The sequence below is a fragment of the Sceloporus occidentalis genome, unplaced genomic scaffold (genome assembly GCF_023333645.1).
Source record: "Sceloporus occidentalis isolate IW3139 unplaced genomic scaffold, rSceOcc1.0.p SCAF_1, whole genome shotgun sequence".
Classification (NCBI taxonomy): domain Eukaryota; kingdom Metazoa; phylum Chordata; class Lepidosauria; order Squamata; family Phrynosomatidae; genus Sceloporus; species Sceloporus occidentalis.
This window is the reverse complement of record NW_028316981.1, coordinates 198,636,188-198,650,615: the sequence shown is the minus strand read 5'-3', so window position 1 is coordinate 198,650,615 and position 14,428 is coordinate 198,636,188. Positions and strand designations below refer to the sequence as shown.

The window sequence follows — 14,428 nt, the reverse complement described above, 5'->3', positions numbered from 1 at the left end:
AGGCCTTTGAAGATGAAAGCAAATTCGCTTTTCCTCTCTAAAGCTCCAGGAGGCTAGGATTATGACTGGACAGCTTTAAATAAATATATAAATAATATACACCCTAGTCAGTTTTATTTTTTGTAATGGTTACCCAATACAAGTTCTTTGTTATTATCAATTATTGTAGCCTTCAGGTTTCCAACCAGCTTTTAAAGCTCTAGATCTTTTTTAAAGTTTTGATGGCTTTAATTGGCAGTTCCTATCAAGTTCTTTGTCATTTTATCAATGCAGTCCCAAAATTAGATCAGCTTTTCTCTCCAATTTATTCTTTGTCAGCTGCTAAGGTACTGATTAATAATCTGGACTCTAGAGTCATTGCAATAACAAGTGGTCCTGGACCTCATTCTTTTTAATATCTGAGACAACACTTTTAACTCTTATCAAAAAAAGGAAAAGAAACAAAAAAGAACCATCTCCTTACCAGAGTAGAAATGCCAACAGGTGAGAGGAAGTACTTTAGGAAGAACATCCTGACTGTAAGAGCTGTTCAACAGTGGGACACGCTCCCTCAGAGGGTAGTGGAGTCTCCTTTGCAGGTTTTCAAACAGAGGCCAGATGGCCATCGTCGCAAGTGCTGCATCTTCTGCATCTTCTGAAATTCCTTGAAGTGCTATGACTTTGCAGAATGGATTGGACTGGATGTCCCTTGTGGTCTCTTCCAACTCTATGATTCTAATTCTACAAGAGTTTGGTCCATTCCAGAACTACTGAAAAGATCACTAACCCCCTCTACTCTCTCTACCAAAATGCCGCTTCTCGCCTTCTCGACTGGGTGGAACAATGGTGGTCATGGAAGCTCTTTGGTGCTTTCCCTCAAAGGAGCACCAAGAGGAATCAAGCTTTGAAGGATCTGAATAAGACATTTGTCCGTGTTTGTCATTTTTTCTGGAATAAAATCAGGCGAAGTTATCACATTCAAGTTAAAGGCTTGATGTACTCACCATTTTCTTTGCCTTTTTATCCTTTTTGATACGTGTGCATTTTCTTGGCCCTGCCATGCCTGCTCATCTCCCCACACATCGCACCTTCACCACTTACTGCAATTCCCTTCTCATTCATCCAGCCTTTAGGGTGAACACAAACAGCTACACCTGCTGGAATTTTGTACGTTCTTTGGCATCATTGTCCTTTGCTTCATCCTTCACATCCTTTGTTACATGCCCCTAAGTTTTACCCTCGACTTATCCATGGCTCATATCAAAATGCATAATTTTGGCCCCAAAACATGCCCTTGACTTAAACATGCAGTCAACTTATATTCAAGTATATACACAGTACATGAAAATCCTAACAAATGAGCCAGGATCAGAAATATGAATTTTATTTTGGTCTGTTTTGAAGTTATCCCCCTCCACAGAAAATGCCTATCTGTGGTGGGGAAAATAGATTAGAGTTGATAGGAGTACCATCCATGCAGTATCCCTTTCCTTTTGCAGATCACAGAACATTCAAAATGCCACACTTGCTGGATAAAGCAGCAGCAGCAGCCAACTCTCACCAGGTTCGGGGAGACTGACTCCACAAGTTTGGCATCTTTACAATCCATCCTACATTTCAGATTATTTGGGGAGATTTTTCTGCAATATAATCTATGGAGATTATCGCACTGCGTTCTGAGAACGTTCCTATCATCACGTGATGAGAATGTTCCTGGAACAGATATTACTGCATTAGTAAACTAGAACGTGATCAGAACGTGATCAGAACTGCATTTTACCGCACAGCGAAACCGTTCTCAGAACGGTTTGCTGTATTACGTTTTGTGGGCTGTGTTCTGATGACGTCGCCACTCAGAGGTTGGACGGCTCGGGAGAGGCGCTGCTCCCAGGAAAGAGGAAAAAGGGAGGCTTGGCTTACTGAAATCCCTCACCTCCCTTCCCCATAGGAATCAATCCAAAAACGGAGGTTAAAAAAGAGCAGAGAGCCCTTATGGGTCTTCATCTGAGGAGGCAGAGCTTGCTTGGCTATGGGGATGTCCTGCCATCTCTCCCTCTCCCCTCTTTCCCCATAGAAATCAATCCAAAAACGGAGCTTAAAGAGCAGAGAGCCCTATGGGTCTTCATCTGAGGAGGCAGAGCTTGCTTGGCTATGGGGATGTCCTGCCATCTCTCCCTCTCCCCTCTTTCCCCATAGAAATCAATCCAAAAACGGAGCTTAAAGAGCAGAGAGCCCTATGGGTCTTCATCTGAGGAGGCAGAGCTTGCTTGGCTATGGGGATGTCCTGCCATCTCTCCCTCTCCCCTCTTTCCCCATAGAAATCAATCCAAAAACGGAGCTTAAAGAGCAGAGAGCCCTATGGGTCTTCATCTGAGGAGGCAGAGCTTGCTTGGCTATGGGGATGTCCTGCCATCTCTCCCTCTCCCCTCTTTCCCCATAGAAATCAATCCAAAAACGGAGCTTAAAGAGCAGAGAGCCCTATGGGTCTTCATCTGAGGAGGCAGAGCTTGCTTGGCTATGGGGATGTCCTGCCATCTCTCCCTCTCCCCTCTTTCCCCATAGAAATCAATCCAAAAACGGAGCTTAAAGAGCAGAGAGCCCTATGGGTCTTCATCTGAGGAGGCAGAGCTTGCTTGGCTATGGGGATGTCCTGCCATCTTTCCCTCTCCCCTCTTTCCCCATAGAAATCAATCCAAAAACGGAGTTTAAAATCTCTCCCAGATGCAGACCCAAAGGGCTTGCCTCTGCTCCTTTTAAACTCAGTTTTTGGATTGATTTCTATGGGGAAGGGAGGTGGGGGATTTCAGTAAGCCTAGGGACTCTGGCTGGGAGAGTGCTTCTCAGCCTCACTGAGAAGTCTTCCCTCCGAAGATTCTCTTGGGAGGAAAGGAAGGCAAGCATCCCCCCCTCCCATCTTGTCTTCCCTCCGAAGGGAGTCCGAGGATTCTCTTGGGAGGGAAGGAAGGCAAGCCCCTATAAAACGCTGGGGCTTCATATGCTGGCATATGTTTGAAGAAAATAGGATAAAACTTATGTAACTTGATGGGCCAAGGGCAGAGTCCCCTCCTTGGCAGCCTGGGCTTTAAGGGAGCTCCACGGAGGTCCCTTCAAGCGGAGGGAAAGGGAGGGGACTGGACCAAGGGGAGAGCCCCTGCAGCCATTGCAGCTCTTTAAACCGGTTAGAAAAGAAGAGTCCTCTGCTGTCATCCCATTTCCTCCTGTGTGTGTGCATGTAATGTGTGACTTCAGGTTGTGAGCTTCCCTCCCCGCTTTAACTCTTGTCTGGCTCTTTGCTATGGAATTCTGGGAGTTGTTTGCTTGCTTTTGTGTGGTGCTCCAAACAGAGGAGCTTTTGTGGGTTCCCTCCTGGAGGGAAGGAGGAGAAGGTCCTGGGCATCCCTGCCACCTGCATTGTGACAGCACAGGAGCCCCACTGGACATGACACTAGAGGCCCCCGCAGAAGCAGCCAGACCCTCTCCCTCTTGCTCTCTGCTCTGGCCCCCCTGTTTCCCTCTCTCTTTCTCTCTCTTTCCCTTCTTTCCTCTTCTCTCACTTGTCCCAACTTTCCTCCCTTCCCTCCCTCCTTCTTTCCCCCCTCACACACACACACACACACACACCTTCCCTCACTGCAGTCGCTCGCCTGCCTGCCTCCCTCCCTGCCTGTCATTCTTTCAGCCAATCAGGAGACGGAGGAATGAGAGAACGGATTTGAGAACGGATAAGAATATCGCACACACTTCTGTTGGAACGTTCTCATCACGTTTCAGCTCTCTGGGAACACATTCATATCTGTACCCTCCTGGAACACATTTGGAACACATTTAAGCGTTCTGAGAACCCGATTGGAACACATACGTGCGGTATACTCAAATGCGTTCCGTTCTCATCACGGGATGAGAACGTTCTCAGAACCCAGTGCGATAATCTCCTAAGTGAGTGCTGCTTGGAGTAAGCAAAACATACAAAACCCAACATGAAAAAGCTGAAATGGATGGTAGTTAATGAAGCAAACATGTTACCACTTCTTGAAATGGAGCGCTCTGCACACTACCACAGCTGCAAGGTCCAACAACTGGGTACCACAGGCTGAAAAGTGTCTAAATTATTGTTTTAAATTAGCAAGCCTTTAGCAAAAGCTGGATGTAACAAGCACTATTTGAAGGCCTAAGTAGGCCTTGCACAAGAGAACCAAAAAAAAAGTCTCCCACAGTGCTACTAGAAAGAGACGTGCAGTTGAGGACCAAATACAGAAAATGAACAGGCAGTGGTTTGTCAAATGTTTACTTCAGGTGTCCACCACACAAAAGCATTTCAGTCTCTTCAGTGAAATCGCAGTTTGGGAGGCTGCTGAGAAAATGACTGAAAGGGAGATTATTATTTATCAAACCATAATATTGAAGCTTTAAATTGCCTTTTGTGTACTTTAGGTATCTGATATTTTAACAGTTTCAACATCCTTGCCAAAATTGTAAATTGTACTCAGTAGCAGTGGATGGTGGGAAAGAGGCAACTATATTTACACAGTAATATTTATATAGCAGTACATTTGCTGTTCTAACTGTAAAGCATGAACCTGAGGGGAGGCTGTGGTCTTGGTTTTAGCTCTATAGCACAGAGTAAGCATTGTGGCACAGATTTATTATGCCATAATAAATTGTAAAATGTCACCAGAGATACCCAGTTCTAGTCTTCAAACCTTTACAGCTCCTTAAATTTGCTAGACTTTAAAATGGTATAAGAATTGGTATCTGCTGTTAATATAAAAGTGCTTGAATGGCTCACACTCAAAAACATGATTCCTTTTTAGTCAGTTATTAAGCCAAGGAATTCTTGTAAGATAAGAATCTCTTGGCTTAACAACTGACTAAAAAGTAATCATGTTTTTGAGTGTGAGCCTTTCAAGCACTTTTATATTAACATTTAACACTTGTACATTTTTTAGATACTTTGGTCAAAGACCGTAAATAAAATAGTATTGTATTGTACTGCATCGTATTGTAAACCAAGACATTCTTATAAAATAAACACAAGAGATACACTAGATCACTCATGAATTTTATGGTGCTTCTTTCTTACAAAGGTTTCTGTCCAAACTATTAAGTTTGGACAGAATTTTTTTTAAATGAAAACTGATATTCACAAGCTTTCTCCATTTGGTCAACAAAATAAATGTTCAAATTACTATATGCATAAATAATATTAGCCTTCTTCATTCCACTCCCCACCCCAGCCCCTGACATATGGTGGGCCCTTGATATCCTCTGGGGTTTGGTTCCAGGACCAGCTGTGAACACCAAAAACTGTGGTTGCTCAAGTCCCATTATATTCAAAGGCGTAATAAAACGGTGTCCCCTTATGTAAAATGACAAAATACAGGTTTGCTTTCTAGATTTTCTAAAATAAAATACATTTTCAAGCCATGGATGATTCAATCCGTGCATACAGAACCAATAAATATGGAGAGCCAACTGTATAAGACCATTTTCAGAGTGAGAACTAAACTATGAGGTGAAAATAATTGTGGCACCAGGAATCAACATTTATTCTATGACAATCATACCAAATACTCTGAAGAGAGAAACCAAGAACTTATATAGCTTTTTATTTTATTTTTTGAAGAAAAAAGTGAATAGCCCTGTGCACAGACACACAATACCATCCCTTTGCTACCCCCAAGAAACGGCTAGTGAGACTGCAGAACAACATGGACTACATGCCATACCCACAGGTTAAGACAACAAAGATTATCTAATGACTATTCCACAAGTTTCTAATACATTCAACCAAGACCATACCATCTCTTGCCCTTATCATCTGCCCTTCCCTTCCCTTCCCTGCCCTCCCATACACACACCACAGAAAAGCCCAGGTTAATTCAGAGAAACCTTCAAGAATCTGGGAAGTAGCCCCTAACAGCCATAGTTCCTTTTCCATACATGAAGGGGGAGAAGAACCAAAAGGTCCTGAAGCAGTAAGTGCAGCTGTTCCATGGTCCACTAGCCCTTACCTGGCTAAAGAAGAAAAGGGGGATCAATAAAATATGTCATGTTGGCACCTTGCATTTAAGAGTTTTTATTATTATCATCATTATTATTTTAGTGTTCCACTCAATTGGCTTCATTCAATATAAAGTGGTCCAACAAAAGAAACAGTCCTTGTGTTGTTGCTGTCATTGTGGTTGCTTTCCAGAGAGTTTCATGGAGTAGGAGTTCACTGGGACAGTTCAGATGGTTTAATAAACAGGTGGCAAAAAATGTCTAGTTCCAACATTTTCAAGTTGACCAGTCCCAAGGTTCAGAACAGACAGTGTTCCTCCAAAGTGGGGTGGGGTTGGGGATATTCCACCAAACAGTGCATAGAGTTCCATCCAGTATGTTTCGTGGTAGTGGTACGGCTGTGTACACAGTCCAAGGTCCATGGTGTAGGAAAAAATGGGGAGTGGGAGATGTGACTTCTTATTTGGTCTCAGACTTGTCTTGCAATAGAGGTATAATTGATTCCCACGCCGTAAGGCACTAGGTTAATGCAAAGACAGAATAAACACCAGTAAACAAATGAATCTATGTGGCAATTTTAAATCAGCAATTAGTAAATTAAAGTATTTAAGCAACAATGGCTGAACGACCATGCAGTAGCTGCCAGAAGCATTTCACTTAAAATGCCCTTCCAGTTCATCCCATTAGCCCTCCCTACACTGTTGTAGACCCTCCTCTTCATACCTTAGGTTGCACAGAATGCTCTGTGTACCTTTCATGCATGGAGCAACATATTTTTGTCTGAACAGCCTAGAAAAGGCCTGGGGGGTTATCATATGAGGCACTTACCATGCTCGAATCGTTGCCCAAACATTTCATAAATGCGGAGGTGGGATAGCCGGTCGCACTTCTGAAGCATCACTGAGGCATCCCACTCTTCTCCTGTCGATGAATCGTTCACGGAGCAGCCATTTTTATAATAATGGCAGTTCCCGTTATTACAGAAATGGTTGCTCTGCAAACGATTTGTTGTCGGAAGAATAGTGGGACGTGCTTCAGCGACATTTCAGAAGCATGACTGGCTATCCCACCTCCACGCTTCCGAAGTGTTTGGGCAACGATTCCAGCGTGTTAAGTGCCTCCTCTGATAATTCCCCTAGTGTTTTTATGATAATGCCATTTGGCCCAAGGCTTTTTTCCCAAAGCCAGTTCTATCTTTACACCATTGTCAACAGGTTTATGGCCACACAGGATTACTCATAGCTTGGAAAAGTTGCTTTTTTTTTTGGACTGCAGCATCTAGAATCCCCCAGAAGCCATGATGGCTGCAAGGATTCTGGGTGTTTTAACTGTTTCAAGCTCTGCCACACACCAGAGCTCTGATCACAGATCAGACATCAGCAGCTAAAACACACAGTAACTATATTCTTGATTCCCACCATCTTTGGAGAATTTCTCTTTAAAGGAAACAGAACGTTTGAAATGAAACATGTTTCAAGTAGCCTAGACTTGTAAAACTGCAAGCATTAGGGCATAAGAAGAGTGTCCACATGTACAGCATTTCAAATGGCATGAGAGTCACACTCCCTTTGTACATACCACTATATGCACTACTAGTAGGATCATGGATCACTTCCAAGATAAGGGAGTATGTGAAATACCCAGCTAACAAAGTTTTTAAGTAAGATGCCAGGCTTTGTCCCTGCCCTGTATCTTGCTTAAACTGGCTGTGAGAAAGCTTTCCACAACAGCTCAATTTTAAACCATTTCACTGATTGTTGAAAGGATGATATATATTTGCAAAATCAATGGTCCATTGAAATACCAGTGAGAACAAGGCTCAAATGGCATCTAAAACAAAGACAGTTTTAATAAAATCTATGCATTGCTTTGTATGACGGGTCAGACTAGTGGCACAGCTAGTCCGGTACTGACAGGCAGGTTTCCACCACTTTTGGGCAAGGGCTCTACCATCAAATAAGGTGCTATCCAGTTTTGAAATAACTGTGGAAACATTTCTGAATAGCATGCAGCTTTCTTTATTCTTAATGGCCAACCAATCCAGCTTCCCTAACAGTTGGTAAATGCTGAACAGAAACACTACTATTTGCAAATGTTCCTATCCAACTTTGAATAATATCACAACAGTGAAAAAAATGCTGAATGGATTATGATCCTTAGGAAGAACTCTGCATCATGGTCAAACTCAACTGAATTAAGCGGCTATATGGGCAAACCAGCCACTCAGACAGATTCAGTTGTCCCTCTGTTTCCAGGGATTGCTTTGGAGAATTACCTTCTCATAGTACTGAATATTTTTATCTGCCATTCCCATGAGTAGCTGCCGAAAGTCTTGCCGCTTGTTGTTCTGCCATCGGTCCATGTCTGCCTTTAGGTCCGCATTGAAGCACTCCACTCGGTCTTGACACTTTTCAACTTCTGTGGGCACCTGGAGACAGAGAAATGATCTCTCAGCACTACTAAAGATTAAAGAATTGTCTTGCTTAATCTCCTCAATCCATGGTCAAAAAAGCTAAGGGAAAGGATACATACACATGTGTTCACATCATAAGATTTCCCAGAGGTAAAGATACCAACAAACAGTTGCTTTTAAGTAGATACTCATGGACTCTTGACAGCATCTAAACATTTCCCTCTCAGTTAACACAGCCACTGTAGTTTGGCACTGTTTCTCTGAAAATATTTAGAGCTTAATTCTAAAATTGGTTTGGGAGTGGCAGTGAAAATCATAGCTCACAAAGGGCAAAACAAACTCAAACACAGAGGGAACACATATCAAAAGATAATAATGGGGATTTTCAGTGGAGTAGGGACAAGCTCAGGTATTTTGCAATAAATTAACCAGGAGGTCAATTTTGCTTAGTACATATTTTCCCACAGGAGTAGCTTCTGGGTACTTAAGCAAGGTATAAAGGCAACAATCTTCCCTCCAGTGTACTCTATTCTCCAGAAATCTCTCAAGCATGAAAACATCTCTTACTTCTGGACAGAATGTTCTATTTCAATAGTATAAATAAAAGTTACTGACAGAATGCATCTAATTATATATATTTTTTAAAAATAGCTAAGTTTTGGCCTAATGTATCTTCGCAATAGTACAGTTTTATAAAAGACAATTACTTTTAAGAAGCTGAATGTTTCCTGAGTTGCTTTTAAAAAAAGCAATAAATTACACCAAGTTCCACAACCCCCAAAACAGTTAATTAATTATCATTACAGTTACATTTGAGAGGTAACTTTATTTTCCTAGTTCTCAAAAGCAATGAAAAAGAGTTACTATAGTTTTTTGTGGGTTTTTTGGGCTATGTGGCCATGTTCTTGAAGAGTTTATTCCTGACATTTCGCCAGCATCTGTGGCTGGCATCTTTCTATATGCCATCCACAGATGCTGGCGAAACGTCAGGAATAAACTCTTCAAGAACATGGCCACATAGCCCAGAAAACCCAGAAAAAACTATGGATGCTGGCTATGAAAGCCTTCGACTTCACAAAAAGAGTTACTTCTTGGTTGTCTTCTGTAAAAACCTAATGATACAAATAATAAACCTGGACACAAAACACACTATCATCACTTCCACTTTCATCCCTGCATGAACAGCACAACAAAGCATAAGGAAACAGCACAAAGCAGCAACTAAGTGATATTTCTGCTCCATCATTCAGTGAGACCACTCCCTATAACCAGAAAACGAACTTTGTGAAGTTACCCTCCTCATGATGTTCATTTGCTTATATTTCATTGCTGGGGAAGGAATTAATTACACATAACTTATCACTACTAATAACAACTTTTAAGAGATATTCCAAACATGCTAACCTTGGGGCGTTCTTCTCTTCTGAGGGCTACCGCTTCTAGTTTGGCTTCATATTCTGCTTGAACTTGATCTCTTTTCTTCAACACATTCTAAGGAAGGGAGGGTAAGAAACATATATTGCAATTAAAGGAGATGCAAAGGTCAAGGCTGTCCATTACAGATGAGTTTCAATTTTTCTCTCTGTGGTCACTTAATAGGTAGTCAAACAAAGCCAATATCAAATCACTTAAAACCAGTGCCTCTCAGGTTCTTTCACGCCACCTACCCTTTTTAAAAACAAATGAACAGGGTGTGACAATTGACTCTGGAACTTTCTGCATGCAAAGCATGTCTTCTACCCACTACTATCCCTGAAAAGAAATTACACACATTAATTCAACTGTGCTTGCAAATTTTGAGTTTAAATGCAGAGGCTGGAAAAAGGTATTTGGGGCTAGCTGACTCCCCAAATTCCCAGCCAGGACATCCATTAGCCATGTTAGCTGTGGGATTCTGGGTATTGTGCTTAAACATGATTTTTTTTTAATCCAAGTTCTAATTAAGTGTCAGCAAGGAAGCATCTGAGTCAGAGACTTCCACTCATTTACAAAGAGAAGCTTTGCAAAAGAGGGGAAAAGGTTATATATTCTTACAGTGTATATCATGTAATGTCCCAACAGTATACTAAAGCTAATGCATTATTGATAGCAAGTATTTTCAGTTTTTTGAGAGAGAGAGAGAGAGAGAGAGAGATTGTCATTTCGCCAGAGACAGGAGGACTGGACTGCTGAATGAAAGAAAAAAGAATAAGGGGGGAAAAAACCTTCAGCATATTTTTAAACTACTCTAACACAAAAAAAAAATCATAAATATTTCAAGGTAACTCCATTTACCTAATATTTAAACGTTCCACTGGGGACTGTTTATAGTATCTCTGCCCAATGTATTTTATTTCATCACAATAGTTCCTATTGCTCTGCTTTTAAAACAATTAATAGCATTTAAAATTAACAGGCCTTTTGTGCTTCACATAATGTATATGTTATAACTGGTGTATCAGAGGCACACATTTGAGTAAGCTTCTCAAGCAGTAGACATATGTGAATTCTCTGAAACTGCACCATGGTAGAGGAAACAATGTTAACATGGATCTTTTCTAAGCAGAGCTTGGAAACATTTCTTTTGTGGGCTATGACTCTTTGAATCTGCCAGCCAGCATGGCCATTAGCCATGCTCACTGGAGCATGGAAAAGAAAAAAAAAGACCAATGGCCAAAAAAGCTCTGGAAATAAGGCAAAGGTGTGAAGGCCAACAGACAAGACATATATGCCTGTCTTCATGCTGAAAGACTGAAAGCAGTGTGCCACATGCTTTAAACTCCTGCGTGCCTCTCCAGTCAATAAGCTAAATCCTCTTTCTGGTCAGTTCCAGGGAGAGCATTTTTGTACATAGCACACAGTCATACTTTAAAGGTAAAGGAAGAGAAACACTTTAAAATTCCTTTCTACACCCCACAGTATAAGCACTATCTCCCTGCTGTTGTTCATCCAATCTGACAGCCAAGAGTTAGAGCATGTCCATCACAGCCTCTGAAACAAAGGACACATCCTCAGCCTTCATTCAGTTAAGCAATTTGTTAATACCAGCATTAACTTTCCCATCCATCCCTAAGGGTAGTTGGCTTGGTGCTTAATCATCTTTAAAGCTAAAAAAGGCTTCCATTTAACCACACTATGCAAAGTCACGGCATGATGTACATTTCTACATACCTACTGTTTAACATCAGTACCAGAGTGGACAAATTGCAGTCCACCAGATTTTGGGTTATACTGCAACCCGCATCAGTCTTAGCCAACAGAGACAATGGAGAGCTGCATCATTGGCTATGCTGGGAAATTTGCAATGGACCTGTCATCTAGGGATTTGGGATATGTTATCAGCATGAAAAAGCTCATAACTCCTACTCTCCCATCTGAATCAAAAGAATCTGGGTAAGTACTGAGACAAGAGCTTGGAGACAGTGATCTAGAAAGCTAAAGACCAATAAACTGAAGCTGAATCTTGACGAGGTGGAAGTGCTGTAGGGAAGTGGCTTTCAGGTCCATGAATTAGGTGGAGAATGAGTCCTGGATAGTGTTGCACTCACTCTGAAGCAGTGATTCCCAAACTCTTGTCGTCCAGGTTTTTGGACTTCAGCTCCCAGAAGTCTCTGCCATCTTGGCCAATGATCTGGGATTCTGGGAGCTGAAGTCCAAAACACTTGGAAAGCCAGAGTCTGGGAATCACTGCTCTTAAGGCTGTACTTTCCAAGTGCTCTTTCTTTACACAAAGCTGTGGCTAGAACAACATGTGGCCACAGTTGCAAGGAGTGTGTGTGCTACAGCTGCTCCGTCAGCTACTTGGCTAAGATAATTCATCCATTCATAATCTATTATTCACACCAATAAACTACTGCAATATGCTTTCTCATCCTAAACCAGCTACATCTTCCAGTCTATAATGCTGTCAAGTGAGGCAGCTAGGTAGGACCGTGGATCCCAAAAGCACTGCACTGATTGGCTTTGAGCTACCAGTTCAAGGCACTGGTGCTTGAGTACACAGCCCAACTAACTTAGGATCAAGCACCAGAGATCAAAAAGCTTAGGATCAAACAGGTCTTCCTGCTTTCAGACTTTGTGTGTTGTGCTACACCGCTAGTTTGCTTTTATGGTTTATATTACCATTATGGAAAAGTGTTTTCTATGCACTGAATGAGTGATTCCCAAACTCTGGTCGTTCAAGTGTTTTGGACTTCAGCTCCCAGAAAACTCAGCCATCTTGGCCAATGGCCATTCTGGGAAAGCCAAAGTTTCTGGAAAGCCAAAGTACTGCTGGATTAAACCATTTGAACCAATGGATCTAACTAAGAACTAATTGGTCTGCAAAGAAAGCAGTCTGATTCCTGCAGTTCTAAATGTGACCCATAGAATTAAAGGATCTTTTGATCATGTTTTAACAGGAACATCTGCCTCACACAAGTCCCATGTTACCTTCATGGACTCTGAGTACAGGATATACTCTCTTAGAACAGGCAAGAAGTCCTCTGTCATGTCTTCACTCAGTTCCTCAAGAGCAGTAGAACAATTCCCAATGCAGGCAGACACTCCTTCCAAAGGTTCTGACAGCTCCTTTTCTAACCCACTCCAGGTTGAGTATACAGGACCATACTCTCGCAATTCCACCAGATATTCTGCAAGTGAAAAAGAGAGCCAGAATTGCTAATTTCTGAATTTTAACAATGTACCAGAGATTATTCTTTTTACAAGACACAAATCTAAATTTCAAATGACAAACATCTCATGTTTGGCAAAATCTTGTCAGGGGGGAAAAACCTTTCAAAAGCTGGAAAAGATGGTATAGAAGAATGTTATAATTAAGTAATGTGTTATAATGTAAGAGTTAGAAGATATGAACTATCTGTCTGGAGGAATTTCTTTATTCTAAACTGGACACTCTGCAGATTCAGTATGATCCCCAAAATCCTTCTACATAGCTCTTTCTGCAACATGAAATCACAAAACTACATCCAAGAGTGGATGAATCCTTCTCCAATCTTTGCTACACTGCTAGAACACTTTAAACATTCTATAGGAAATGTACCAATTCTTATGAAGTACAGCATAATTTTGGATTTCCAGGGTCTCATTTTTAGCAATAACTTTGCTTATACATAACCCTGGAACATGGAATGCAGCACACACCCTTTATAAAACCTTCAAGCAGTACAAAATGAATGGCATTACAAGGCAAACTGCATGTACTACTCACCAACTTCCTCCTTTATTATCCTCTGTGCTATCCTATCAATAGTTCCAAGCTTCAGAGAAAACGTATCCAGGTAGTCACCAATGGCCGCAAACTCCAATGGTCGACTTCTTAGTTTATAGCTTCCTGTGACATATTTTACTGATTCTCCCATCTTGGAAAGCAAGGCCATTCCTTGTTTTTTATAAGCATTAAGATCCTGGTGGTGACAGAATAGTTAAGCAGGCTTACTTTATATTTTCATCTTTCATGTTCATGAAGAAATTGAACAACACAAAATTTCTCCAAGTTGAGAAACACGAAGAAGAAACTCCAGGAACACCACTACCAAGATCTGACTCCTTTTTATAATGAAGCTAAAAGAGATTTGATTTTCTCTTAAGCTTTCACCAGGCATACAATGTAATGAGGAAGATTTATGCTTTAATCATAAATGTATCGAACAAAGAGGCAGAAAATCAAAACCAATCCCTAGGCTTAATTAAAGAAATGTAGATGTTAAACATCTGTGTGAAGAACAGATTTTACTCTCTCTCTCTTTTTAATTTTTAAAATATCTATCTATCTATCTATCTATCTATCTATCTATCTATCTATCATCCCTGCACAGAATTACAGCACTCAGGTGATGTGTAAATGGTTCACAACTACAAATTAGACTATTCTGTTTAAACTAGAGAAATAAATTTGCTTCAAAGCAGATTCCCAGTTCTATAGTTAAGTTCTGCTCTCACTCATAATGGTTCCTTAGCCTGAAGTGAAGTAGTATTACAGTCTAATTTTGATGTATGCTTTACAAAAAGTAGAACTAAACTATGGACTCCTCCATATGAAGAACATTTCCAGAACAC

The 14,428-nt window shown here is 41.2% G+C and overlaps 1 protein-coding gene across 1 annotated transcript in view; it reads right to left on the bottom strand.

The window, feature by feature from the left end:
* Nucleotides 1–6,039: 6,039 nt before the first annotated feature.
* Nucleotides 6,040–14,428, bottom strand: part of SNX30 (sorting nexin family member 30) — a 54,642-nt gene continuing 46,253 nt past the window's right edge. The window contains exons 5-9 of the mRNA XM_089488585.1: nt 13,581–13,776; nt 12,803–13,002; nt 9,797–9,883; nt 8,255–8,407; nt 6,040–6,498 (exon numbers count right to left, since the gene is read on the bottom strand). Of these exons, the coding sequence (XP_089344711.1) occupies nt 6,439–6,498; nt 8,255–8,407; nt 9,797–9,883; nt 12,803–13,002; nt 13,581–13,776 (696 nt within the window). The 3' untranslated portion in view covers nt 6,040–6,438. The remainder of the gene's footprint in view (nt 6,499–8,254; nt 8,408–9,796; nt 9,884–12,802; nt 13,003–13,580; nt 13,777–14,428) is intronic.